Source organism: Periophthalmus magnuspinnatus, chromosome 14, assembly GCF_009829125.3.
Source record: "Periophthalmus magnuspinnatus isolate fPerMag1 chromosome 14, fPerMag1.2.pri, whole genome shotgun sequence".
Classification (NCBI taxonomy): domain Eukaryota; kingdom Metazoa; phylum Chordata; class Actinopteri; order Gobiiformes; family Gobiidae; genus Periophthalmus; species Periophthalmus magnuspinnatus.
In genome coordinates, this window is record NC_047139.1 from 22,409,866 (window position 1) to 22,437,807 (window position 27,942).

The 27,942-nt window shown below is 39.7% G+C and overlaps 1 protein-coding gene across 1 annotated transcript; it reads left to right on the forward strand.

Moving 5' to 3' along the window:
* The first annotated feature begins 2,164 nt into the window (after positions 1–2,164).
* b3gat1b (beta-1,3-glucuronyltransferase 1 (glucuronosyltransferase P) b) lies at positions 2,165–27,784 on the forward strand. The gene is made up of 8 exons (XM_033978561.2): positions 2,165–2,318; positions 14,814–15,006; positions 18,936–19,011; positions 22,420–22,562; positions 23,399–23,901; positions 24,438–24,734; positions 25,952–26,055; positions 27,185–27,784. Exons 4-7 carry the CDS (start codon positions 22,451–22,453, stop codon positions 26,036–26,038), a joined length of 999 nt encoding a protein of 332 aa, XP_033834452.1. The 5' UTR covers positions 2,165–2,318; positions 14,814–15,006; positions 18,936–19,011; positions 22,420–22,450; the 3' UTR covers positions 26,039–26,055; positions 27,185–27,784.
* Positions 27,785–27,942: the final 158 nt, after the last annotated feature.

Here is a 27,942-nt window from a genome sequence, read left to right on the forward strand (position 1 = left end):
AAAGAGAGGGAGGCAAGGTGAGAGATGAGAGGAGAGAGGAAAGGAGAGGGAAGAGAGAGAGGCAAGGCAGTAGATGAGAGAGGGGAGAGAGAGGAGAGAAGAATGAAGAGAGGGAGGCAAGGTGGGAGATAAAAGAGGAGACGTGATAGATGAGAGGGGAAAGAGGAGAGAGAAGAGAGGAAGGCAAGGTGGTAGATGAGAGAGGAGAGAGAGAGAGGAGAGGAGAGAGAGGAGTGAAAAGAGGGAGGTAAGGTGGTAGATGAGAGAGGAGAGAGAGAGAGAGGAGAGGAGATAGAGGAGAGAGGAGAGGAGATAGAGGAGAGAGGAAAGAAGAGTGAAGAGAGGGGGCAAGGTGGTAGATGAGAGAGGAGAGAAAAAGGAGAGAGGAAAGGAGAGAGAAGAGAGAGACAAGGCGGTAGATGAGAGAGGAGAGAGAGAGGAGAGAGAGAGGAGAGAAGAATGAAGAGGGGGGGCAAGGTGGGAGATAAAAGAGGAGAGGTGATAGTTGAGAGAGGAAAGAGGAGAGAGAAGAGAGGAAGGCAAGGTGGTAGATGAGAGAGGAGAGGAAAGAGACAAGAGGGAGGCGAGGTGGTAGATGAGAGAGGAGAGAAAAAGGAGAGAGGAAAGGAGAGAGAAGAGAGAGAGGCAAGGTGGTAGATGAGAGAGGAGAGAGAGAGGAAAGAAGAGTGAAGAGAGGGAGACAAGGTGGGAGATAAAAGAGGAGAGGTGATAGATGAGAGAGGAAAGAGGAGAGAGAAGAGAGGAAGGCAAGGTGGTAGATGAGAGAGAGAGAGAGGAGAGGAGATAGAGGAGAGAAGAGTGAAAAGAGGGAGGTAAGGTGGTAGATGAGAGAGGAGAGAGAGAGAGAGGAGAGGAGAGAGAGGAGAGAAGAGTGAAGAGAGGAAGGCAAGGTTGTAGATGAGAGAGGAGAGAGAGAGGAGAGAGGAGAGCAGAGAGAAGCAAAGGAGGCAAGGTGGGAGATGAGAGAGGAAAGAGGAGAGAGAAGAGAGGGAGGCGAGGCGGTAGATGAGAGAGGAGAGAAGAGTGAAGAGAGGGGGACAAGGTGGGAGATAAAAGAGGAGAGGTGATAGTTGAGAGAGGAGAGAGAAAAGAGGAAGGCAAGGTGGTAGATGAGAGAGGAGAGAGAGAGAGGAGAGGAGATAGAGGAGAGAAGAGTGAAAAGAGGGAGATAATGTGGTAGATGAGAGAGGAGAGAGGAGAGGAGATAGAGGAGGGAAGAGAGAAGACTGAAGAGAGGGCGGCAAGGTTGTAGATGAGAGAGGAGAGAGAGAGGAGATAGAGGAGCGAAGAGAGCAGAGAGAAGCAAAGGAGGAAAGGTGGGAGATGAGAGAGGAAAGAGGAGAGAGAAGAGAGGGAGGCAAGGTGGTAGATGAGAAAGGAGAGATCAGAAGCAAGATGGTAGATGAGAGAGGAAAGAAAAGTGAAAAGAGACAAGAGGGAGGTGAAGTGGTAGATGAGAGAGGAGAGAGAGAGAAGAGCGAGGAGACGTGGTAGATGAGAGAGGAGAAAAAGAGGTGGTAGATGAGAGAGGAGAGACAAGAGACAAGGTGGTAGATGAGAGAGGAGGGCAGATAGAGAAGAGAGGGAGGTGAGGTGGTAGATGAGAGAGGAGAAAAGAGCGAAAGATCGAGGCGAGGTGGTAGATCAAAGAGGAGAGAGGAGTGAAAGAGGAGACCAGAGAGAAGAGAGGGAGGTGAGGTGGTAGATGAGAAAGTGAGAGAAGAGAGAGAGGAGAGAGGGAGGTGAGGTGGTAGATGAGAAAGTGAGAGAAGAGAGAGAGGAGAGAGGGAGGTGAGGTGGTAGAAGAGAGAGGAGAGAGAGAGGGGAGGTGATAGATGAGAAAAGAATGAGAGAGAGGAGAGGAGAGAGAAGAGAGGGAGGCGAGGTGGTGGATGAGAGAGGAGAGAAGAGAGAGGAAAGAGGTAGGTGAGGTGGTAGATGAGAGAGGAGAGAGGAGAAAGGAGAGAAGAAAAAAGAGAGGGAGGCAAGGTGGTAGATGAGAGAGGAGCGAGAAGAGAGTGAGGTGAGAAAAAGGAGAGCGAGAGAGAAAGGAGAAGGAGGAGGAGGAGGAGGAGGGCAGAGTGGTGAATAATCTCCCCTCTCTTCCCTCACAGCTCGCGCAGTCCACCAGCAACGCAGCACATCGCGCTAACATCCCTGTAACTAAGCATTTATCCATTCATTCAGGAGCACGCCGTCTACATAGCATCTCCAACACAGAAACGGGAATGTTGTGAACATTCCAATCAAGAAGAGGAGGCAACAGAGTGGATCGCTCGCATCTGTCTGGAATTAAGGTAAAGAGATTTGTAGTTCGGTTACGGCTGGTGATGTGCCAAATGAAATGAGAGGAGAAGGAGCAGAGAAAAGTTAGGAAAACGCAAGTGCTGATGGTGAATGGAAATGGCTTGTAACATTGCATGCATTAAATAAGACATAATATAGTTTAGAATAGCAAGGAGTGTGAAAATGCCCAATGGGTTAAGATTTTAGATAAATCCATAAATGCTGCTTTCAAATGTTTAGGGAAAATTATACATTTCCAAACCAATATTTTCAAATTGTGGTACAAGTATTTATTTTTTTTAATATTATAGATTCTGTTTCAGACCAAGGCTTAGTTTCTTTTCATACCTGACAGTTTCGACTGCTCACTAGCGTCTTCCTCACAGTGGTCACGTGATGTTGGAGGCTTGACGACAGCGCTATCCCGTGTGTGAGAGTAAAAAGGCCCCCTCATCCCGGTTTAAAGTCTCAAGTATATTTCATTTTTGCAGTTGTATTGCTGTAGCGGTTGGTCAAATAAGTTTAGTGTTGGTCTAACGCTGGTGTATGTATTTATTAATAAGTAATAAATTGGTTGGTTGATTTACTCTGATTTGGGTTTAGCTTAGAGAAATCCTGTTTGGTTTCAGACAAATTGTGGTGCAGTTCTTTTTTAGCGCCGCTTTAGTCCTGCTTTAGTCCCTGTTCTAATGCTTTCTTAAGGCTATGCTCCTGTCGTGCTGATCATTTTGAAAGCCAAAAAAGCTCTTGAAGAGGTACTTTAACAGACCAACAACTGTTTTTGTATTATATGGCATGACATCATAAAAGCATGATATACTTCCACTTATACTTTGGAGTGCAATTTTATAAACAGTAGTTTGATTTAAAGCAGACCTTTTTTTAGAGCTTTTCAGCATTTACTTACCCGAAGTTGTGTTTGGAGTGATTCGTGCATGTTTGAGTAATTTTTAAGACGCCATATTGCTGATCAATCCCCGTTTTCACCGTTACTGGAACACGCCCACTGTGACGTACTTCTTCATTCTCCAATTTTATTTTCTTAATTGGTGATACACGAAGGGTTCAGCAGCATCACGTAGACATTTTGGTACCAAGAAAAAAAAATTCTCCTGCTCACGACTGTGATGTGCAGCTATCCATAGGAGCGGCTGACACACAGCTCTTTGTTGCAATGACGTTTATGGCGACATCAGCTCCCATTGGACACCAGGGAAGTCAGTGGATTTGTTTCTTTTATTAAGTAATTTTAGACCAATATTGCGATGTAAAAAGTCCATGTTATAACATAATGATCCATGGGTGTCATAGATTATAACTATAGAGCAGATACAAGTACAATATGTCTTCTTTAATTAGTTTTATCCAACCAAACCATCTTAATCTACAGTCTTTCTCTACGATCTTCATCTTGCTTCATGCATAGATGAACATATAGAAAAGTGCATTTAAGTGAGCGTTTGTGCTTGTTTGACAGCCTTGAAAACCTGCTCACATCAGACACATTCCCAGTTGAAGCCGAGGGAACGCTGTATGTGCAGATCAATACACAGAGTGAGTGTAGAAGCAGTATCAGTGACGATGAAGAGGAGGCAGAGCCGAGGCTGTGAAGTCCTCTCTCTCTCTCATATCTCCCAGAACAGAGGGGGTTCTGTCTGCTAACAAAAACTCGCTTAGGTCACGACCCCGGGATGATGTCATATATCCGAAATCTGACAAAAATGACAAAAATGACAAAAAGAGGTCGCATTCATATGACTTCTCCAGAATCTCCTGTTTAATCGCTGTTTAACTGTCAGATTGCAGATTTGTTGACCTGGTTTATTGTTAATATTTTTCTAATTACTGGGCCTATCCACATGAAACAAAAACTGGCAAAACGTCCGACGTCTTCTCTGTCACTTTAAATGAAACATGAAAGAAAAGTGAAATTATTTTTTCCACAAGCGCTTCAAAAAGTGATGCCATCTTTGAACCCCAAAGATATGACTGTTGTAAGTATAAAGGACTTTAAACATTAAGATTAATAAGGCAAATTTGTGGACCCAAAACCAAACATATGACGATAAGTTTGAAAGTTTGGAGATTTTTAGCAAAAACAGTGAACCTCCCATAGAGTTATATACTGTAGATCCCTGCCTTCCATCTGAAATTATGGCATCATGAAATTCCAAAATTTGAATGCTTCCTGCGTCTGTAAATACCTGATAGTTGTGTAGAATTTCAACTCCAAGAGGCAGTGGGGATCAGGGGTGTGTTTACAATTGATAATAATGCGTATTATAGTCTTAAGGTGGACTTGCTTTCAGTGTCATTCTAGTCCGTGTTTAATTCCATGTTTAGTTTTGGGTTTAATCCTGTTTTTGTCCTAAATTTGTGAACGCACCCTGAGAGTGTGCTCTAAGACGAGGTAAAGGCAAGGATGAAAAAACAACACGGTGGTGAAGACGAGGAGCTGCAGAGGCTGATGGCTCTGGGTAGCAGGCTTGTTGACAGAAATTTGAGGGCCAGAGGCAAGAAACCTCACATAGGCCCCCCTCTAATATAAATTAATATGAAGAGGATCCAATTCTGGGATCCTAAAGGCGGGAGGTCTGGGACAACAGACTCCTTTGTCCCCTCTGTTGGGTAGATAATATGGGTTATGATATAAGTGAAACACCACTGACAGAGAGGAGAGAGAGTGCTTTTATATGAAAGTCTTGACACTGACGCCCTACCTGAGTAACACATATACGTAAACCACACTTTAACCCCCATCCAACCACCGTGCGACATGTTATAATTGTTATGCACACTCACTGGCATTCAGATCACAGACAAATTTCCAAACTGCGTAATTGCATTTCTGTCTCCTCTGTGATCATATCTGCATATCTTTATCCTGTGCTCTACATTCATTACCAGGCTGACATTAACACAATCACAATCCAAAACACCTGAAATCATTGTATTACATTTTTAGCCAACATAAAATCAACATCTCTTCTGTATTCATAGAAGCAAATGCAACCAATGCTTTGTTTATTTACTAATGAATATAATGCAAAATCCAACCAGTAGCAGTCCTCCCATTTCCAAGTAGTTTCCCAAAGGATTTAGGAATTCATATGACATTATTTCTTATTTTATGCATTTGTAAAGGAGCAATGCATATTAATGAACATTTTAAAATGACTATAATTTCCATCTTCAGTCCCTCGACAGAACAGCAAAAGCAAATATAAAACACCAGCAAGGTCATTATACATACAACACACTCACTATACATACAAGACACTTAATATACCTACAATTATAGAGCAGTTCATTTGAAGTTAGAAGTTAAAAGCTTTCGAAAACGAGCCGGTGTTGCTGCTCTGGTATATCAGCAGCAGTGTGTTCTACGTCTGACCTGCTAGATAAGCAAAAGAAAGTTGTCCCAAAGCACTTTTCTTATATAAAATAAAACAATAAAACACTTAATTAGATGCAGACAGTACACAGCTGACTTATTTTGACCTTTTATACCATATATCTGATCTGGGGCAAGACAAAATTTGCTCCCAAGGGAAATACGGGTCCTTTACGATACTTGCCTACCATATACCATGAATAATGGTTTGTGTTTTATAGGTATCTAACGGTGCTTTATCTGAGAATGGCTGTCACCGTTATAGCATCTCACTTTCTTGTAACAGCTAACAAGAGTAGCTTTCTGTTACTTTTGTTTTGTAAAAAATAGCTCTCCAGGCAAAAAAGGTTGAAAGGCCCTATATTATAATCAGTAGAGAGATGCTTGATGATTACATTTGAGTGTAGCCTGATTGTTTATTTATTTGTATATGTGCATGAGGCTCTGCGGGAGGTTCAGATACATGCTAATTTATTCAGATTAAGGTGCGGCCATACATTTAGACATGATGTTGAGCTGTTACAGGCGCACTTCCAGCACCATCGACTCTCGCTCCAAATCACTTTACATTGAAAAATTATCATCCCATAACTGCTGCAATGAGTCTTGTCATATTGGTCTAAAATGTTTTATTAATCCTGGAGTTTTTAATTCTATGTTGTTTCTATTGTGTCCGTAAATTAGGATATGACCATTAATAACAAACATATCAGGTGCCTTCTCTCCCTGAGGTTGCTCCCGCTAGCGTTAACAAAAGGTTTGAATGACAGAGTTGCTATGCGCAATTTAGCAATCCAGTGTGATGATATGATACTCGCGGTCGGAATTCCAAATATGGAACTCGTCTCCGAATTTGGAGCTGAATGCTATGGGTGAGGTCACACTCACTATGTCCACTTCCTTATACAGTCTATGTTTGGACCTGCACAAGAATTCACATTTTTGGCCTTTTTCATAAATACATGTAAAAGGTTTAATAAATTCCATCTGCATTTGTGAAAGTAGTGTTTACAAAGAATGACATTAAAAGGAATGCATGAAAAAGTCACACTTATAATGGGATGCAGTGTTTGGGGTTTGATCATTGGATTAATTAGATTAAACTCATTAGTTGTCTTGAGTTGCTCAGCCCTCTGGCCAAAACTTGATTACTGTCATACGAATGCCCTGCTCTTAACGCAATAATTACTTTGATTAGGATTATTGAATCAATTCTACTGATTGCCTCAGAGGAAATAATCTTATAATTATTTACTCCATCAACAAATGCAAATAATGAAATGCAACTTTGAAAGAGCAAGAGAGATGTTGTTTAATTGCATTTCTTATACAAACATGAGCTTGTAGTTGCAAACATGAGACGGTTTATGAATATTAGATCATTGTCAGGGAAAGGAATACAAATTTGAGGATCACCAGGATATGAGTGAAAATTAACAGAACGGGCGACAGTGGCTCAGTGGTTAGAGTGTTGGTCCCCCAACCTGAATGTTGGAGGATTGAGTCCGGCTCGGACCAAGTTCTGTCGTTGTGTCCTTAGGCAAGACACTTCACCCACATTGCCTAGTATGAAAGTGATGTGTGCTCGAATGATAGGTGGTGGTCGGAGGGGCTGATGGCGCAGATTGGCAGCCTCACTTCTGTCAGTCTGCCCCAGGGCAGCTGTGGCGGCAATAGTAGCTTACCATCACCAAGTGTGGAAATGAATGAATAATGACTATAGTGTAGAGCTTTGAGAGGCTTTGACAAGCCTGTAAAGCGCATTACAAATGTAAGCCATTATTATTATTATTAAATGAACACAGTGTTTGTGAAAGATTTGGCAAACAGAGGGCACATAATTCGGAATAAAAAGGGACCAAGAACAGATCCTTGGGGGACACCACTAGATAGGGGTAATAGGAAGAGCAGAAAGAAAATCCTCATATACAACTGAAAAGGATAGGCAGCTGGGTCTATAACATCTGCATGCTGTATTGTTTTAGGTGATACAATAAATATAAACGGCAAAACATGTTAGTAATAAAAATGGGACAGTTAACTTCCTGTCAAAAACACAGAATTCATAGTTGCATTTCCCTGTAGCAAGCAGAGAAACTTGTGTGTCAAAAATGTTTTGACACAAATGCAGTTGCCTATAGGAAAGTGGGCGGGTATAGGTGGTAGGTGGAAACTGACATTTTCAGAGCACTAAAGTCTCAAAAGCAGGACAATGCTGTGAGCTAATGACTAGATCTTCTAATATGTTCCCTTTAATCTTGCTCCATTTAGTTATAGAAAGTGCCACATTTTTAGTTTATTGATCAACATTTAGCAAAAAGCACATGCTCACAGTTATGAGGATTGTACACAACTCTGTAACAGCTTCTCCTAAAACATATTCTTATGGTTAATATGGCACTGATGTAGGAGGTAGGAGTGTGAACTGCTCTGTTCACACTCGGAGGGAGCTGGACTTGTTAAATATTCGCTTCACACCATTTGTACGTGTAAACATATTCACAGGGAATAGCATAATTTCATACCACCCACTGAATGCACTCAAGTCAAGAATCTGCCATTTGTTTTAATAGGACATATTTATAGAGTTGTTAAGTCATGATGTCACTTCCAAGTCTAACTGAAAACACAGATGATTTATAGCTTTTAAAATTTTTATTATTTATTTATTTTTTAAATTTTGCTACCATGCTGCCTGCCTTGTACCCGGAAGTGACATCACACTTAATAACACTATAACACTGTTAATTTTTTCGTCAATGCCATATTTTTGTTTACTAAAACTAAATAAAGAATAATTAAATACTTAAACTATGACTAAATGATAGATATTTAGATATATATAATTTACTATGAGTAAAACTCAGTATTTTTCTTCGACCAACAGTCTACTGATGTTTTTGAAACAATAAAACCTAAACATCAATGAAGTAGCTCCAGTTCTAGTTTTTAATCCCAGAACCCCAAACCAAACCAAAAAAATTCAATATCCAAGGAACACGTCTGAACATGTCCAATCAAGCAATGCAATACAATTTATCAGTAAAAAAAAAAAAAAAAAGAAAGAAAGAAAAGAAAGTTACAGCTCACTTAAGTGGCATTTGACTAACATTAGACCAAAATTGTCTGGGATCCAGAATACACATTTCTCTAATACTTTATGAAGATGTGAGTCTGGTCAGTGAATCTCCCTGAGTTAAGATGGGTGTGATTGACAGGTGGATCAGCCAATCAGGGACATGCATAGTCCATTCCTTTCAAAACAAATATGGCTGTTTACAAAAAATATCTCAGGAGACAGAAAAACATTGTCGATTTCTGCAGAATTAATGAGCGAAGCACAAAACTCTGTTAATGTGAGGTCAGAGAAATTTGATTTTGTTCAAAATGATGAGTGACCAATGAGCTCCTTTGTTTTTCATGCATCAGTGAAATAAACAAACTGATTGGATGGCCGTATTTGAATTTGGCTTGAGATGTGATGGAGGGATTGGTGACCGGACTGGTATCCCTCTGTATAAAAATGCTGAGAGGTCTCATTCTGGACTTGCCAGGCAAAGACTAAAATTAATTATCTGACTAAATCTTGACTAAAACAAAATAATAATAATAATAATAATAATAATAATAATAATAATAATAATAATAATAATAATAATAATAATAATAATAATAATAATAATAACAATAACAATAATAATAATAATAATAATAATAATAATAATAATAATTGTACTCAATATAACTGTACTCAAACACTCTAAGACTAAAACTAAATAAATTTCAGTCAGGATTTGTGTTATATTTTTCTAAGAATCATGTAGCGAGTTTCAGCTTCTGTTTCTTATTTTCCGTAATGATTTTTGTATTCAGTAGATAATTTTAGCTGTAATTTTTTCAGTGTTTTTAATGACTGTTATCAAAATATCAACTCTTTTTTTATTACACTGTCAGACTGTAAGTAGATTGCATTTGGCAGTGAGCAGTTTTCTTTCTTCCACTGCTAATTTCAATCCACACGTTATATCATTACAGTTATGTGAACAAAAATAAAACAGCGGTGACAGCCAAGTGACATTTCCAAAGACTCTCTGCAGAAGAAGTCGCTAATTACCAGCAACTTGCACAGTGTAAGACTTGTGCTTCACTATGCCTACCCAATAAACAGATTGTCAACTCCAGAAAGTATTAATTGAAGTGTGGAAAATGATTTGAATGTTATAGCACAACTACAACACATTTAGTTCTATGGGAGGTATTCAAACTGCACAATGGTGTCATTTTGAGCCATCTGTCCTCCCCGACGGCACTGTTTTGAAAGAGAATTGAACTTTTATAGAAGATTAGTGATGGGACTTTCAGCTCTTTTAGGGGATCTGAATCTTTTGGATACGTTCATTTCAAAGCGCTGTTCAAACAACTAGCTCTTTTACTATTTATTTATATGACAGAAGCAAATGTGAGAACTCATTTTAACAAAAATACTAATCACAGAGAGAAATGACCAAGGCCCAGATCTGTTTAAAATGGTTCAAACTGAGAGTGGGAGTGAGTTTACCCTTTCAAATTATGCAGAACGTTAACTAAAATGTTGCACTACAATAATAATAATCAAAAACCTAACTGTTATTATGAGGCTGAATGTTTTCTGTGCTCAAATTGCTAACTTGTGTGGTCTGCTCTGCTTCTGTGTGGATTCCTGTGTTGGTTCAGTGTTAATCAGTGTAAAAATGCATACAAATTAGAAAGAAAAAGATTCAAGATCCAAATCCAATATTACATCACTAAAGAAGATATGTAATGATATTTTGAGTATTTTGTATTTGTATTAAACTATAACATAGGCACTTTTTGTTCATCATAAACTGCTATATTGATATGAAACAGCTTAATATAAAATAAACAGGTGAATCGTCTTTGGTATTTTACCATAGCACCATGATTTTATTGTTGAAAAAAGTCGATATGACATAGTTGGACCGTACACGTTTGACCCATAGACTGTATGTATAAATGGACATGGCTAACCTGCCAGCCACCTTGTTCCAAATAGGAAGTGATCATGGGTGTGTGTCTGGCTCGATCGACTCTGGCTCCTATTCACTTTACATTAGAAAATGTCTCTCTCTGTAACTGCTGCAGTCAGGCTCATCATATTTGACCCTACATGACTCTACATGACCCTGGTATATTTATTTCACTATTGTGTCCGTAACTCAAGATATGAACATTATTAACAGGCAAATCAGCTGCATTCTTTCCATTAAGTGGCTCCCGCTATCAGAAGTAACAGGTTTGATTGTCAGCGTTATGTTCAACAGCTTCACTCCAGATGGGCTCTTTGGTTACTTTGATTCTTACAATCAGAATTCCTAATACGGAACTTGGCTCCAAATTCACTCCCATAACTGCTAACCTTGACGAGTTTCATTAGACTGGAGCTGAACACTATGGGGGACGTCACACTTCTTTAGTCCACTTCTTTACACAGTCTATGGTTTGATCCTGTCAGTACGGCTGGTGGAGGGATTCAAAAATTGATGCAGGCAGACTTAAAAATTTGTAAAAATAAAACTCCTTTTTATTTCATCTTCTTGGCCAACACATACAACAAAGAACAGGTGCAACCACTACCTTAAATAGTCTACCTGGGTGGACTAAACCATTAAGGAAGGGGAAACTCCACAACTAAGTACACATAATTACAACTTAACCGCCTCTCATAGCCACAAAACAAATATAACCAATAAGATGTAAACATAATTCTAATATATTCCATAAGTAACTCAATAATGGAAATAAAGTACTGTAAAAGTAACTCAGGACATCCCCCCTTTAATCAGTATTTGGTTGCTCCCACCTGCTCAAATGGCAGACTAGGAGTTTTAACTTCCGTTTGCCTCTGGAATCCAACATGTAAGTATACCCAAAACTATATTAACACAACAGATAAGTTTAACCAATACTCAAATGTGTGTTTTTAAAATGTACATTACTATATGAATTAATAAAGGCTGACTTGTTCAAGTACAGAAAAGTTGGCGGAAACAGGGGGTAGGTAAAAATAGACATTTTTTAGAGCAGTCAAACTCAGGAAAATAAACTTACTCAGAGGCATGAAGCAATCCTAATCTCGTCAGTAGACATGTCCATCAGACTTCTGGCCCATTTAGGGATCTAGGGCAGAGGGTTAGGTAGGTCATATACTGCTCAGATGCGGTTGGCGCTGATGTGCTACTTATTGCTACTTGCTACGATATTTATTCAAAACCTCATTTTAGTTTTGGATTTGAAATGGGTTTTTTATGTTGTGATTATAAAGGTTCTAGTTTTGTTATGTTATGAAAAAATGTATGCTTAAAAGTACAACGGTGGAAGAAGTACTCAATATTAAGTAAAAGTACAGAGACTGGAGCAAAAAATACTCTCAGTACATGTAAAAGTATCACATGAAAAAATTTACTTTAAAAGCGTTATCATAAAGCTTCAGATGTAGTGATTTTGATAGATTTGTGCTGAATTTTGTTAAATAGGAAAAACTGACAACAACAAACAACTTTTTTTTATCTGTTTTTATCCGTATATTTTTGTTTGCTCAAATTATGAACCTGTTAAAAATAAACCTTAGTAATAAACCTCAGACTTTTCTAAAAATGCTTGCCTTTACTACTTTTACTTTATTACGTTCCACCACGTATATATACGTATATACTGAAACTGAATTTTCATTCCACATTGATTGAAAATGAAACACAAAACACCTACATCCAGTTGTCCAGTACAGTACAGATATTTCATAAGACATGTATTACGTACTGGTTTGATTGAAAACTTGATTGAAAACAAAGACGGCCTCAAACTGTGCCAAACTCCCCTTATGTTCAGTCTTTGTTCTTGGACGGGCCCTTATCAGATGATTGGCCCCAGCAGATACTCGGAGCTGCCTCTCACTACTTCAAACTCATGCAGATCTGCCCACTGTTGAACATCGTCACAGCCTGGAGCTCCCACTACACTGCTCTCCTTTCACATGTTTAGAAATGACGGATGAATGAACAAAAATACTTCTGTGCTCAATATAGTGGCCTATAGTGGCCTGTGTGACTGTTTATGACTATAGGCTCCCACCAGCTTCCTCCGTCTCTATCCTCGTCTCCTCCCTCCTTGTCTCCTATCTCCTATTCTCCTCCATCTTCCTCTTCTCTCTCATTGTCTCCTCCTTCTCTTCTCTACCTCCCTCACCATCTGTATTAATTTCCCCCTTCTTTTCTCTCTCAATGTTCACTCCATCCTCCTCTCCTCCCACCTGGTCTCCTATCTGCTTCTCTGTTCTGTCCTCCTCTCCTCCATCCTCCTCTCCTTTCTCTCTTTTGCCCTCCTCTCCTCCATTCAACTCTCCTCCCTTCCTGTCTCTGCTTTCTCTCTTACCTCCTTCTCTCCTCCATCCTCCTCTCCTCCCTTCCTGTCTCCTCTTTCTCTCTTACCTTCTTCTCTCCTCCATCCTCTTCTCCGCCCTTCTTGTCTCCTTTTTCTCTCTTACCTCCTTCTCTCCTCCATCCTCCTCTCCTCCCTTCTTGTCTCCTTTTTCTCTCTTACCTCCTTCTCTCCTCCATCCTCCTCTTCTCCCTTTCTGTCTCCTCTTTCTCTCTTACCTCCTTCTCTCCTACATCCTGCTCTCCTCCCTACCTGTCTCCTCTTTCTCTCTTACCTCCTTCTCTCCTCCATCCTCCTCTCCTCCCTTCATGTCTCCTCTTTCTCTCTTACCTCCTTCTCTCTTCCCTTGTCTCCTCCTTTTGTCCTCCATCCTCCCCCCATCTCCCTCACTTTCTCAATTCTCTTCTCCCATCTTTTCTTCCCCAATGTTCACTCCAACTTCCTCTTCTCCCTCCTTCTCTCTTTCCTTCTTCTGTCCTCCATCCTCCCCCACCTCCCTCACCTCCTGTATTCTCTTCTCCCTTTTTTTCTCCCTCACTGTTCACTCAATTCTTCTCTCCTCCCTCCTCATCTCCTACCTCCTTCTCTGTTCCATCCTTCTCTCCTTCCTCGTCATCTCTTCCCTTCTTCCAACCTTTCCTCTCTCCTCGGCTCTGAAAACCTCTAATTGCCAAGAAACCTCGTAGTTTTTTAAGCCAAAACCGGATGGGCGCCACCGTCTGCCATGACGAGGACTGTCGGAATAGTCTGCTGAGTTAGGCAGAAGTTAGGAAAAGGAGCCTGCACGCTTCTTTTCATAACTCTGCTGGCATAGGAAGGAACCTCAGGAGCAATGTGCTTTTCCCCCACAGACAATGAACGCAAAGTGATGGAAGGGCATCTGACACACAGGGATATAGGAGGATGTATGGGCATGTGATGCACAGGGATAAAAGAGAATGGGAGGGCAGCTGAAACTCAAGGAAATACATGAGTTTCAGCTTTTGGTTATATGAAACAGTTTTTCCCATTCAAAAATATTCTAAGTTTTGCTTTCAGTTGTTAATCGCTATGGCAACGCTCCTAATTTATCATAATTTTGAAAATCATGGATCAGAGGACGGGCATCTGACACACAGGGATACAGGAGGAGGGGAGGGCATCTGACACACAGGGATACAGGAGGAGGGGAGGGCATCTGACACACAGGGATACAGGAGGAGGGGAGGGCATCTGACACAATGGGATACAGGAGGAGGGGAGGGCATCTGACACAAGGGGATATATGAATCTGGGAGGGCAACTGACACACTGGAATTTACAAGGGTCCAGAATGATGACAGATTAAGGCTGTTGCCATAGCAGTTAATAATTTAAAGCCAATTATTATAACCGGAAGCTGAAACCCATAAGAGGATGGGAGGGCATCTGACACACAGAAAGACAGAGGGAAGTGAGGGCGTCAGACACACAGGAATATAAGAGGATGGGAGGGCATCTGACACATAAGTAGGACTCCATTTGTCCAGCTTGTGTGACCTGTTTTATTATGCGATTTATTCTATTGTCCCATGTCCTCCGGGCCGTGGCTGCCCTCCGCCTCAGCTCCTCACCCAGAGAAGCTTTGACAATCCCGGCCTTTGTTTTTGCAATGAGAAGCAGCATTCTTTCAGCGCCGTGACCTCCTCTGTCTGTGCAGGGGCTGGCACCGGGGACGCCACCCTGCTCCGTTGGGATTGGACAGGGTCCATGGGACACGGAGGGGACTGGGACCAGGCTGTTGTCACCCCAATTCTACATGGAACCTTCCTAAACAATGCATAGCTCATAATGGTTTTGAATATCTGTCATGGCTGCTTCATCGTGGCTATGGGACGTCTTCTTTAACAGAGGTGGGTGTGCTACATTTACTAACTGCATTTCTAAGAGTAGCTTTATTGTGATATACTTCTCACCCTCATGTTACAATTTAGATAAAAAAAACTGTTCCAATTGGTTTCAGAGTTGGGACGGTTGCCATAGTGATTGACAATTTAAAATACTATGCCTGACATATCCTCAAAACAAATGGACGCTAAAACCCATATAATTTCTTGATTTTGGGTCACAGATATCAGAACTTATAGCCTACATCAGACGCCATGTCCAAAATACTTAAGAGTTTCTTCTGTAATATGAATAATACAAATGTTGAGTGCTGTCTTGAATATCACTTTCTAATAGTGCAGTAGCTCAGTTGGTATTTGATTGGGTTTTGATCCAAAGGTTGCCAGTTCAAATCCCGCTCGTGATGTACATAAACATCATTGGTTAAATGGTCAGATCCAATGACCCACAGGTTGCCAGTGTAGTTGCAAGTCCCCCAGATAAATGCTGTTATGTCCTTGGGCAAGACACCCACCGTGCCCCCAGTGTCTGTGTACACTGGTGAATGTGTGTGTGTGTGTGTGTGTGTGTGAATGTGTATATGAATGGGTAAGTGGTTCCTTGATGTAAAATGCTTTGAGTACCATTTACCATAATCCCCCAACTGAACAGTGAGCAGAGCTGAGTGGGATAGATGCTGATACAAGAAGATGTTTAGAATGGACCGGCATGTATACAGTCAGCTATTGGGCTTGGCCAGCGTCCATAACTGTAAACAGCAGATATCAAAGAGGTTTAGTCATCCGTGTGTGTACATAATACGCCATTGTAATTACGAGGTATGTTATGGTACAGCTGTGGTAGGGCTGTAGTCGACTAAATATTCGTGTGTTTCATTTGGAACTGCTTGAGGACTTTTTCCCATTCAAAAGATGTAACACCGAGTTTCAAATTGTTAATCGCTATGGCAACGGTCCTAAATCACTTCTGAAACCCATGGATATGGCCCATGTTGATGTTGCTGCAAATTTTTGGCAAAAGCTTTCTAAATTGCAAATTATTACAACATATTGGTGTGTTTCAGATCACATCCCAACATTCTATGGGACAATAATATTTAATACAGAAAACGAATATTGTTAAAATGCATATGTGAGTTCTTGGCTCTAGTCACTAATAGAAATGATAAGCTTCAACATTTGTGCTTTTACTTTTTGGATATTTCATGGCAAAGAACAATGTAATCAATGTAATCCCGTCTGGGAGTATGACATCACATTCTAAACCACCAATAGAGCCCGTAAAGCGTATATTCTCGTGCAGTACCAGTGCAGTACCAGTGCTGTAGCGAGCTGTCAGCGTTGTCTTTGAGTCTGTATAATGCTTTGGTCTCAGTCTGAGGTCACATTGCAGAGAGTTTCAAAGCAGTTGGTGTTTCATTTGGTGTTTTGACATTCATTGCTTTGCTTTGACAAGTGAATTTGCTGACAAAACACCAGATAAAGCTTTTGTGTCAGCAGTAGACGATAATTAGCTTGTCATATAAGCGTGACAGGAGCAACTTCTCTGTAGAAATTATATTTGGAAGTGACCTGTTCAAAAATCTTATTCCGAAATCCGAAAAAAGGGACAATTTGTGCTCTATTAAAAGTAGTTACACTAAAAGTAGAAGTGCTGCTGCCAAAATTGTATTTAAAGTACAGTTGGAAGTGTTTGTCCACTCATGTGAAGGTTGGCAGTTCAAATCCTGCTCTTTACATCTGCATACACTGGTGTGTGTGTCAGTTCAGAAAGGGTCAGAGATGAATAAAAAACAGCTGTTCAGTACTCAATAAGATTTAAAGTGTAGCTTATTTCAATTACATGGCTAGAAATCACCCAAAAATGTACTCAACTACACTATGGTGAGTTACTTTCCAGCTCTGATCTCATCATAACTGTGACTTATTGGTGGTTTTCAGATTCTGGGGGCAAGAGCCAGATTTTCATATTGATTGTTGTACTTTGCCATGAAATATCTAAAAGGTAAATGCACAAGTGTTGGACCTGATCATTTCTGTTACTGACTACACTCTGAAATAACTGCAAATTACAACAAAAAAGGCATTTTAACAATATTAATTTTAGCTTCATCTGTCTGTATTAAATATTATTGGCCTATGGAATGTTCTGGTGGCATTTGAAACCCAATAATAACTTATCCATACTCTTGGACCAAACAAGTGCTTGGGGCCTGCATAAATATGAGCCTGTCTCTAGTCTGATTTCCTTTTGGTGCTTTGAGGCAGGAACAGTTTATGATCAGGGAGCTCTGGTAAGCATCATTAGTGCCCACAGCATTGAATTGTAACTGTAAACGAAATGCAGTTTCAGTTTATTCAGCCTCAAAGGGATAGGTAGTATTGTATTATTGAGCACTTAATTGACTTCTTTTTGTTTTTACAAAATTACAAAGTTTGCAAAGTTTAAATGAGATCTGCAATGACAGGCTTAAAGCAGACCTATACTTTTCAGAGCTTTTAACCTTGTTAGTTTTCCTTCTCATTTACTCTCTCATTTGGAGTGATTCATGCAGGCTGCAGCAATCTTTAATCTGTTATTTTAAGACACCATATTGCTGATCAATCCCTGTTTTCACCACCACCGGCATACGCCCACTGCTTTGTGCTTACTTCATTTTATTTTGTTCATCGGTATGTGTAGATTTAGCACCGTTGCATTGTCATTTTGGTGTGAAAAACAAAAAAAATCTACTTGCTAGTGCTTGATCTACAGCTATTCATAGTAGGGGCCAACAACTTCACGGCTCTTTGTTGTGATGACATTTATAGCAACTTGTTTCTTCTATTAAGTCATTTTAGGTGAATATTGCAGTTTAAAATGTCTAGATGATAACATAATGATCCATGGGAGTCATAGGGTGTCAAGCAGAACAGTATAATTGTGGTTTAAGACAATGTTCCAAATAAAAAATAAATAAATAAAAAACACTCCCTTAATGTGGGCGGTATTTATATTCAAAAAGGATCTGCAGTCAATATCAACTCATCAGAAAAGCCTGATTCTCCTCCGCACCATGTGACCACAGACTCCGAGAGGTGTCAGTTTGATTGACAGGGATAATTGTGCCTGGATACTCCTGTCAGGAAGGCAGACAGCGCTGTTTTCATCAGTAATTACTCTAGCCTTTCCTCAGCTACACCTGTTTTTGTGTTTTGTGAGAATGCGCAGTGAGCATAGGCAGTTGGCTGCGTGCAAAAGTCTGGACGCTTTCAATAAAATCAGGGCTGCAACAATGAATCTGTAATTTGTAAATAGTCAAAAAGTATATTTGTAAGTATTCTGGACCTAGAAGCCTTCAGTCACGAGATTTCAACATTTCTTTGGTTGATAATGTATTTGAAAAACCTAACTAACTGGTTGACTAACAGGACAAATTCACTGCCGACTAATAAAATAATTGTAAGTTGCGGCCCAAATACGATCTCCATGGATACTAAGCTTTGAGTCAATGTACTATGTGTGTTTTAGTAGTAATTTACATCGTGTGTGAATCAAGTTGAACATCCATGCACAAACAAGTGTAACCAAGGACCTCTGTTACATTTAATGCTATAACTCTAAAGCGTGTTGTATTGCTTTAAAAGTCGCAGTCACCTTCATAACTCATCTCATTGTTGGTTCCTGCCGTGTGGTCTAAGGACGCGACCCTATTAGAGCGTTGCTTGTGTTGATTAGGCTCCTCTACCTTTGATCTCGTCTGCCGCTGATGCTTTTAATCAAGGACTAATTATGTCTAAACACTCAGGAGGTGTCCGTAGCACAGAGAGGATGGGTAAGAAAATTAATCTTATTTTGTGTGGTAATACTGTGCAGACTGAGACATCCAAGAGTCTCTTCTGGATTCAAATTGTGTTTATGTTCTTTATGTTATGTTATGTATGTTATCTCGCAGGTATTTGGACGGTTTGGACACAGATGGACCTCTCAGTGGGACTAGATGGGTTAAAGACCATGTGCAAGAAACAAAGGTAAGAGCTAAACAGCAGCTTGTGGGTTTTAGTAAAGCCAATTAGATTTTTTGTAGTCTCTAGTCTAGAATAACCAGGTATACAGTATGTGTGTACTGATTTTGGGTTTAGATTTAGGATCAAATCACTTTTAACAATAGGGCAAACACATTTTCAGTGAATTTTAATCAAGACGGAGATTCAGCCATGCCTGCAAGACATCTACAGCCAAACCTCTGTCAGTATAATCATGTAGTTTGAACAGAGATTGGACAGAAATTTTACGTCTTTTTACGTTAAATTGCAATTATCTAAAGGGCCCATATTAGACTATTTTCTGATCTAGGTTATAATGTTGTTTTCTCTCTGTTCCACCTTGTGATGTCATGTGGTGATGTGGAAGTGCTCCATTATGTTTTTAAACTCCACACACTAGAAACATTTGGATCATTTCAGCCCTGGAACTGTCAATCCCTGCTGAACTAAAGTTAAAATGTAGTTGTTGACTTGAAAACTACCGCTTCATGACATCACAAGGTGGAACAGAGCATTTTGAGCTTTGGAGACGTAGACAGACTAATAATAAAGGGTTACGCAAACAGGGGTGAATGAAGCAAAACACATCTCCAGGTATGTTTTTGAGGATTTAACGTTATAACATGGCTTAAAGCTCACCAGAGTACATTTTGCATAATATAGGACCTTTAAAAAATTGAATTGAAAATTGTGATCAATACATTAATTTATTTTTTGCCATAATGCCAAGCCCTCGTCAGAATAGGTATGCGTTTCTGTCAACATATTATCATCTTTTTTAATGTGAATATCTTAACCCTAATAGCCTTAACACCATCTTTATAGAGCACTAGACAAAGCCGGGAGCACTTTGTGACCTACTTCTTGTTGTGCAGCGTATGTGTTTCTTCACTAAATGCCTCTTTGACATCAGACCTTTCAGCTCTGGTCATCTTCAGCATAGATTTCCTTTAAATCCGCTTTTGACAATAATACAGTGAGAACCCATTAGCCCGACCTGTTTTATCGTTCATAACCTACAACACTGCTCTAAATATAACTCCAAAAGCAGCAAAAGGCTTTCAAATACTGTGTTAAAGATGCCACCCTGTCAGGTTCAGTTGTGTAAGAATGCACAGAAAATAATCATGGCCCAGTTACGCAGCACTTCACTCAAAATAAGAATTTCTTTGGATTAGAACACTATAAAAGATGCAGAACATTAAAGTGCATAAGACAGATTTTCATGTTTAGTTTTTTCTAATTATGGCTTGGTTTGGTGGGATAGTGCCTGTGGTAAATATGTATCATAGTTTTACATCAGTTACGTGTCAGCTGTGGAAAAAAGTTTTACTTTAAACAAAAGAGTGCTGCAGGGGTCAGTTTTAGGCCTGCTACTTTTCACTATATTAATTCAAATGGTTGCAATTTAAGAGAAAGCCTCATACATTTATGTCGATGATGCTGTTTTGTCTGCAGGTGCTCCCTCTGCTGGTCAGGCCATTTTCAAGATTTTAATGAAATCCCAAATTCCCTTAAAAAAAAGTCTTAAATTGACATTGAATTCAAATAAAACAAAAATAATACAAATGTATAAAAAAAATAAAAAAATAAAACAGTATAATAATAATAATAATAATAATAATAATAATAATAATAATAATAATAATAATAATAATAATAATAATAATAATAGTCATGTGGAAGTTATAAATCTTACACACTAAATAGTAGATCGATTGAAAGAGCCACCAACTATAAATATAAATACAACTTAACTCCTTTGAAATATATATCTTGGAATTATGTAACAGTTTAAAATCCAAATAAACATTGTATTACCAAAATCGGGTGTCCCATTGAATTACAGAAAAGAACTTATGCAAGCAACCTTTCTTTCTGTAATAGATTATGGAGATACTGTATAATCTACATGCATACTTCAGCCTCTACTTTGAAAACTTCAGACACACTCTTTCACTCAGCCCTTCGTTTCATAACAGGTGATGAATTTAAAACCCGTCACTGTACACTCTGAAAAAGTATGTTGGCCATCATCATCTGTCAGAAGAGAACATTGTATAAAATGTATTTATAAGGACTACCTGACAGACTGCCTGGATATTTCACTTGCTTGATACGGGAACTTTTAATACAAGATCTCATGATTGTCTAAAAAACTGGCTGCACTACAACTGAAATGGGAATAAAAGCTTTTGGTTATTTTGCTTCTCAAAAATGGAATACATTTTAAGAACTGGATACACTAGTGCCACTAATGCACTTTAATATCACACCTGCACATCTCCCACAATAAATACACCTGCTCCTGTTTGTAATGTTTTAAATGTGACTATCCAGTTGATTTTGTTTTAATTTTGTTTGTATTTTAATAGAGCTGTCATAAGAGCTCTCCCTGTATAAAGATAAATGCAATGAATGCTCATATACAAAAAAAAAAGAGAAAACTAGGCAAGAATTTTAGTCAATCTTAAACGTATTTATCACCATATTTTAGTGAAATGAGTCTAACCTGCCATATGCACTTTAATGAAACAACATCTGAGCCGTTTATAGTAGTTTGAACAAAGTAGGCCTGCATAAAGTGATTGGTCACAGCTGTCCTCTCTCCATACAAGTGTGCACAGTATTTATACACACAAAGACCCACGCTGGACCCAGTCTTTGTCACCACACTTTAAAATATTCACCAGAATTATGAGGCTTTTGTTAAACTCTGAACATAATGATCCTTGCCTCTTATTTTATACAGATTATTGCTTCAGAACAGTGTTGTCACGTAAACTAAAATTTTAAAATAAATGTTGATATTAAGGAATAGTCTTGATACTCACTATAGTGTTCAATACCATAATGAGGATAAAAATGCTCTTTTTTAGAGCACAAAATAATTGTACTTGTTACCATCTGGTCTAATTTTTCCCATTTATGTGCTTTATTTTCAGTATCCATACTTGCTCAAATGAGTAGGGTATTTCGTTACAGTATTTAGTTTCATACTTTTGATAATGATACTTCAGAATCAAAAGAAAGTGTGCAGTCTTAAAGGAGGCTTTTTATGCTAAATAAACTTGTATGAAATTATTGCCTTATTTTGCTGTACCCTCGTCATTAGCTTACTTAGAACTGTATTTTGTTTGAGCTATGTTTGAGTAATCGTCTACTGTTCCTTTTCTGCATGCGTGGCTTTAGTGCAATTATCACCTGCCCGTTATCCCCTCTCACATCCCTGTTTTTGCGATTTCTAAATTGTGATACATGTACGGTTCTGAAATGTCACACAGACACTTCGGTTATGAATTGCCGATATGAAGAGGTGGGACTTATGGTTCCATTAACTTCCTGTTCAAAACTTAAGAACTGATTTCTGATATTTATGTGTGTGTGCTGCAGGTGATGCTCTGACGGAGGGCTGACTCTGGAGATGCCGAAGAGACGCGATATTGTGGCCATTGTTTTGATTGTGTTGCCGTGGACACTGCTCATCACTGTTTGGCACCAGAACGCCATCACTCCACTGCTCTCTGCTCGCAAGAGTAATCAGCTAAGACTTATTCTGCATGAATATTTATGTCACAGCCTAAGAGAGCCTGTGGACATGTGAAGTGCAGCCTCAGGTCACACGTCACATGCTGGGAAATTACATTCTTGGTTTTTTTTTTCATGCATTTATATTACATATTTGTAGTTGAGGCGACTGGTTAAATCTTCACTTTTCCTTTAACAGCTGACACTACTTTCCTGTTTTATCCATTTTTAGTTGTGTAGTATGGTGTTAAAGGTGCACTATGAAACCTTTCTGGTGGAGGGCCTGTCACTTGCTTGTTTCCAAATTATTGCTTTACCTGGATTGTTCTAACCTGGCCATCAAGGTGAATTCACAAACTCGCACATATAAATCCTCCCCAGAACGTGCTGTTGTGAACCACTTTAGACCACTCACAGAGGAGCATTGGGGTCAGGGCATCCAAATTAACCAAAACAAACATGATGACACCGAATGACATGCCTCAGTGGAAATATGGACTATTTTGTAAGAGCTTTGTGCATTTATAGACTGGCTTTTCTTTCAATTGGATGTTACAAAAGTGTGAGCTATAAAGATGCATAACACTTATATAAAGCTTTTCATGACACTCAAGGATGCTACACAAATTAAGACAGAAAAACACAAATGTGCACAGTGCTATGCATATCAGTCTGGTAAGGTCAGGTAAGGATTGCTCCATGTGGCAATAAAGTTATCTATCATGAAGACATAGGTGAAGAATCCCCCACCAGAGAAGTTACATAGTGGTCTTTTCATGCTGCTGTAACAGTCTATTGTCTAAAAATTGGTGTTTATAAAACCATTTTTCATATCTGCTCACAGATGACAGACTCAGCGGTCGCTCCAGGAACACTTACATTTATAAGGACTGCTCCTCTCCGGGCCGGGGCATTGTGGAGGTGGTGCGTACTGAGTATGTGTACTCTCGCCCACCGCCCTGGTCTGACATCCTCCCCACCCTCCACGTGGTCACTCCCACCTACAGCCGGCCCGTGCAGAAGGCCGAGCTCACCCGCCTTGCTAACACCCTGCTCCATGTGCCCAACCTGCACTGGCTCCTGGTGGAGGATGCCCCAAAGAGAACTAAACTGGTCAGCCGCCTCCTACAGGACACTGGTCTGAACTACACTCATTTGAGTGTGGAGACGCCCCGGAACTACAAGGTGCGAGGGGACACCAGGGACCCCCGAATACCTCGTGGGACCATCCAGAGGAACCTGGCTCTCCGCTGGCTCCGCGAGACCCTAAACGTCAACACCAGCCAACCTGGGGTGGTCTACTTCGCAGATGATGACAACACATACAGCCTGGAGCTCTTTGAAGAGGTTAGGCAAAGATGTGAGGAGAGGCAGGAGTGGTGACAAGAGCTAGACATCAGCAATGTCAATCACAAAGTGTTATTGCTTTGTCTAAAATGTCCCACAGTATGGCGTTAAATCTATCTATCACAGTGAAATAAAGGTGATGCCACCAGGCCAAGTTACAGGTCAAATCTCTGAAGACCATTCACACTAAGAATGCATGTTTTCCAAGGTATTTGTGAGCAACCAAAACACCCATAGTAAAGTACTGGACAGTTTAATGCCATACTGAGAAACTTTTCAAGAAAACCAGTAACATATACATGGCAGTGCACTCTCCACTAGAAAATGCAAATAGTACAGCTTTAATTATTGTTAATGCATGACGCAAAGTACATGTTACTGAACACAATATGATCCAAAGCTAAACTGCCAAAACACATTCTTAATACATGTTTTGTTTATTATGAATTGAGTCTGTTCATTTTTATTAAGACTAATTAAAGTGTAGTTATTATAAAGTGTAGAGTGACCCTAAATGCTTCTACCTGTGTCCTCAGATGCGCTCCACTAAGAGGGTGTCAGTGTGGCCTGTAGCCTTTGTGGGAGGACTTCGTTATGAGGCTCCTAAAGTGAACAGTCTGGGCAAAGTATTCGGCTGGAAGACTGTGTTCGACCCTCACAGGCCCTTTGCTATTGATATGGCGGGATTTGCCATCAACCTGCGCCTCATTCTGTCCAAACCTCAGGCCTATTTCAAACTGAGAGGAGTGAAGGGAGGCTATCAGGAGAGCAGCTTATTAAAGGAGCTGGTTACCCTCGGCGACCTGGAGCCCAAAGCTGCAAACTGCACCAAGGTGAGAGAGGACAATACTTAAAACTTAAAACTCCTCTTCTCCATTTCATATTTGAGCCTCATTTGAACTTAAAAGTTTTTCTGGTTGCCATTGTTATACTTGGAATGTTCCACAGTATGACATAAATGAAGTGTGTTGTGCTTGTGTTTGTTCTATAGTTATAATCTATGACACCTGTGGATCATTGTTGTAATTTGCACATTTTCACTATTCACAATACTCATAAAAGTGTCTCTAAAGTGTCTTAATAAAAGAAACAAGTCCGCTGGAGAACGCGTTAGAAAAGTGTGGTGCACAGTGGGAAACATCACCGTAAACATCATCACAACAAAGAGCCGTGTAGCTGTCGGCTCATAACATGAACAGTGGCATGTCACAAGAGCGAGTAGAGTTTTTTTCACTGAGTAAAAAAAGGTATTTGGAGAACAAAGTAAGTACAGAGCAGTGTGCATATACCGGTGGCAATGAAAACGTGGGTTGATTGGTAATATGGCGTCATTTATAAGTGATTAAAGATTGCTCAACCATGCACGAACTACTCCAAAAACAACTTCCAGAGGGTAAATGTGAAGGAAAAACAACTACAACTTTGCCAAAAGCTCTGAATTGTCGATTTTGCACAACCGGTCTGCTTTAAATATATTTATCTCTAAGACAAGTACAACCAGTAACAACCAAGCCAAGTACATGTCAGATTTGTAGAAAGGTGAGCCAATTCACAGTAAGAATGCATGATTTTCAATAGATTACCACTTAAACATCTGTAACTGATTAAATGCAAGATTAATGCCATACTGTGGAACATGCCAAGCAAAGCAACAACATCTCCATGGAAACCAGGGGCGGTGTCAGACATTTTTGTTTGGAGGTGCTCATTTAATGTCAATTTAAAGTCTTATATAGATGCAAGTGGACCCCCTCCCTCTACCATGCTTCACTGTTTTAAGTTTAAATTTAGTTAGCCAATGTAGTTACTTATGAAAACTTTTTTTAATTGTAGTCTCACTTTGAATACTCTGTCGTTGCCATATGAGCATTTTTAGACAAGATTGGATGTTAGTTAGGCTAGGGCCCCTAAAACCTGCCCCTAGCGCTGCCCCTGATGGAGACATAGTGCAACCTTTAAAGATTCATGTAAATCTTTTCTATCTTTTCTGTTATACTATTCACAAATATGCTGTAGGTACATGTATTTGTCTCCCTTGATGTTCCTGCAGATATTAGTATGGCACACACGCACAGAGAAGCCGGTGCTGGTAAATGAGGGCAAGAAAGGATTTAGTGATGTGAACGTGGAGATCTGATCCTCCATCTGACTCAGGTACGAGCTGATTCACACATGCAAATTACCCCAGTGCCTCAGAGTCATTACTTTGGGAGATCGACCAAAAAGATATGGGCGCAGTGACACGGGAGTCTGACCTTAAGAATGCATTTAACTCACAAGCCAAGAGCACAGCGGGTTTAGGAGCTGAGCGGAGGAGAAAGTCACAAATGTTCAAATATCTGAGGAGGGTTTTATGGCTCACTGTGAGGCACTGTGCGTATATTCAGACCTCTTGTCAAAAGTTTGTGTGTGTTTAGGGATGTCACAGAATATTGAATAATTTGTGTTTGATTATTATGTTAAGAAATATCATAATTGTATTTAAAATTACCGACACCATGAGCAAGACTGACATTCACATTGTCTAGTTTATTAACACATCTTTATAAAGGTTCTTGATATGATAAAGTTAAGTTAAAATGACATAAAAATTGAGAAAAAAACAAAACAAAAACATTTAGGATCACTTAGCATAAACTGAACGGAAATAGCTTAATTCGGTTCTAAATTTGTCATGTATTAATATGTATTTAATGATTATATTATAGTGGTGGAACGTAACAAAGTAAAAGTAGTAAAGTACTACACTTACAAATTTCATGTATCTGTACTTCACACAAGGACATTTAAAAATAGATGCTTTTTACTTTTACTTCACTCCATTTGAGAGCAGGTATCTGTACTTTCTGCTCCACTACTTGTTTTAACAGGACTGAAAAAGTACAAGTATTTTTTGTATGAGACCTGCTGAAAAAACTGAGAGGTTTTATTAACATGTTTGTAATTTGAGCAAACTAAAATATACAAATAAAAACAGCAAGGAAAAAACAAATCAATTCAGTTGTTTCTGTTGAACAAAATTCAGAACAAATCTTCATCAAAATCACTACATTTGAAGCCTTAGAAGTCATCAAAATATGCGTGAAATACTTTTAAAGCACATTTTTAAATAGGTACTTTAATGCTTTTACTTAAGTAGATTTCTTCATGTGATACTGCAGTGCGCTTTTATTTAAGTAACAAAACTGAGTACTTCTTCCACCACTGTTATATTATAATGTGACCTTCATATTCACAATTACCAATGAATAAAAGAATTTCAACCTTCCTCTTTATTTTACAGTGACCTCACCACAAACGCTTCAGCCTCAACAGGCAGAGCTCCACCGAGCAATAGACAGGGGCAAATACAGCCAGAGTTGTATTTGCAAGTGCTTAGAAATGCATGAGCACCTGTCCAACTGCAAGCAGAGCTGAGTGTGTACCAACCTCAAGAGCGGACCCTCGAGTGTCGTCCCAGCACTGCTCAGACAGGGGGCGCTATAACCACGTGGACATCTCCTCTGCTTCCTGAGACAAAGGACAAGGGGGAAAGGAGTCTAACTGGTGTGGCCTGAAAGCAATAACATGCCCTGGGATTATGGACAACGCCAGGCAAGCCACCAGCCCACATCATAGACTGGGCTTTTGTTGTACAGAGGGTAGCGCAGGGTGGCACGCTCACTGAAAGAACTCCTTGTATAAAGTGAATCAGAGCCAACACTGAGGGATCTGAACCAGTCTGCTGTACAACGAAGAGCTATGGAAAGGCCACGCTAATGAGACGAACTGTTAGAAGCCTTATACGTCTATATATTCACACGAGCAGCTGTCAGAACAAATGATGCACTAGCACACAACAACAAGCCCCATGTTGGGATCTATAGGGTGAATTAGGATCAATAGGGTGGGTAGAGCAGTGGTTCTCAAACTGTGGATGTGGGTTTGCTTAAGTTATTTCATCTTCTTTTGTGTCCTCTTTTGGATATTTTTTTGTTTAGCCCTAGATTAGACCTGGAATAGTCCTATTGTAGACTTGATTTAGATTATTTGGTGGTTCTT

Coding starts and splice junctions, on each gene's coding strand:
- b3gat1b (XM_033978561.2), top strand. CDS start 22,451: ATGCCGAAGAGACGCGATATTGTGGCCATTGTTTTGATTGTGTTGCCG. Junction 22,563..23,398: donor ACTGCTCTCTGCTCGCAAGA/GTAATCAGCTAA, acceptor ATCTGCTCACAG/ATGACAGACTCAGCGGTCGC. Junction 23,902..24,437: donor GCCTGGAGCTCTTTGAAGAG/GTTAGGCAAAGA, acceptor CTGTGTCCTCAG/ATGCGCTCCACTAAGAGGGT.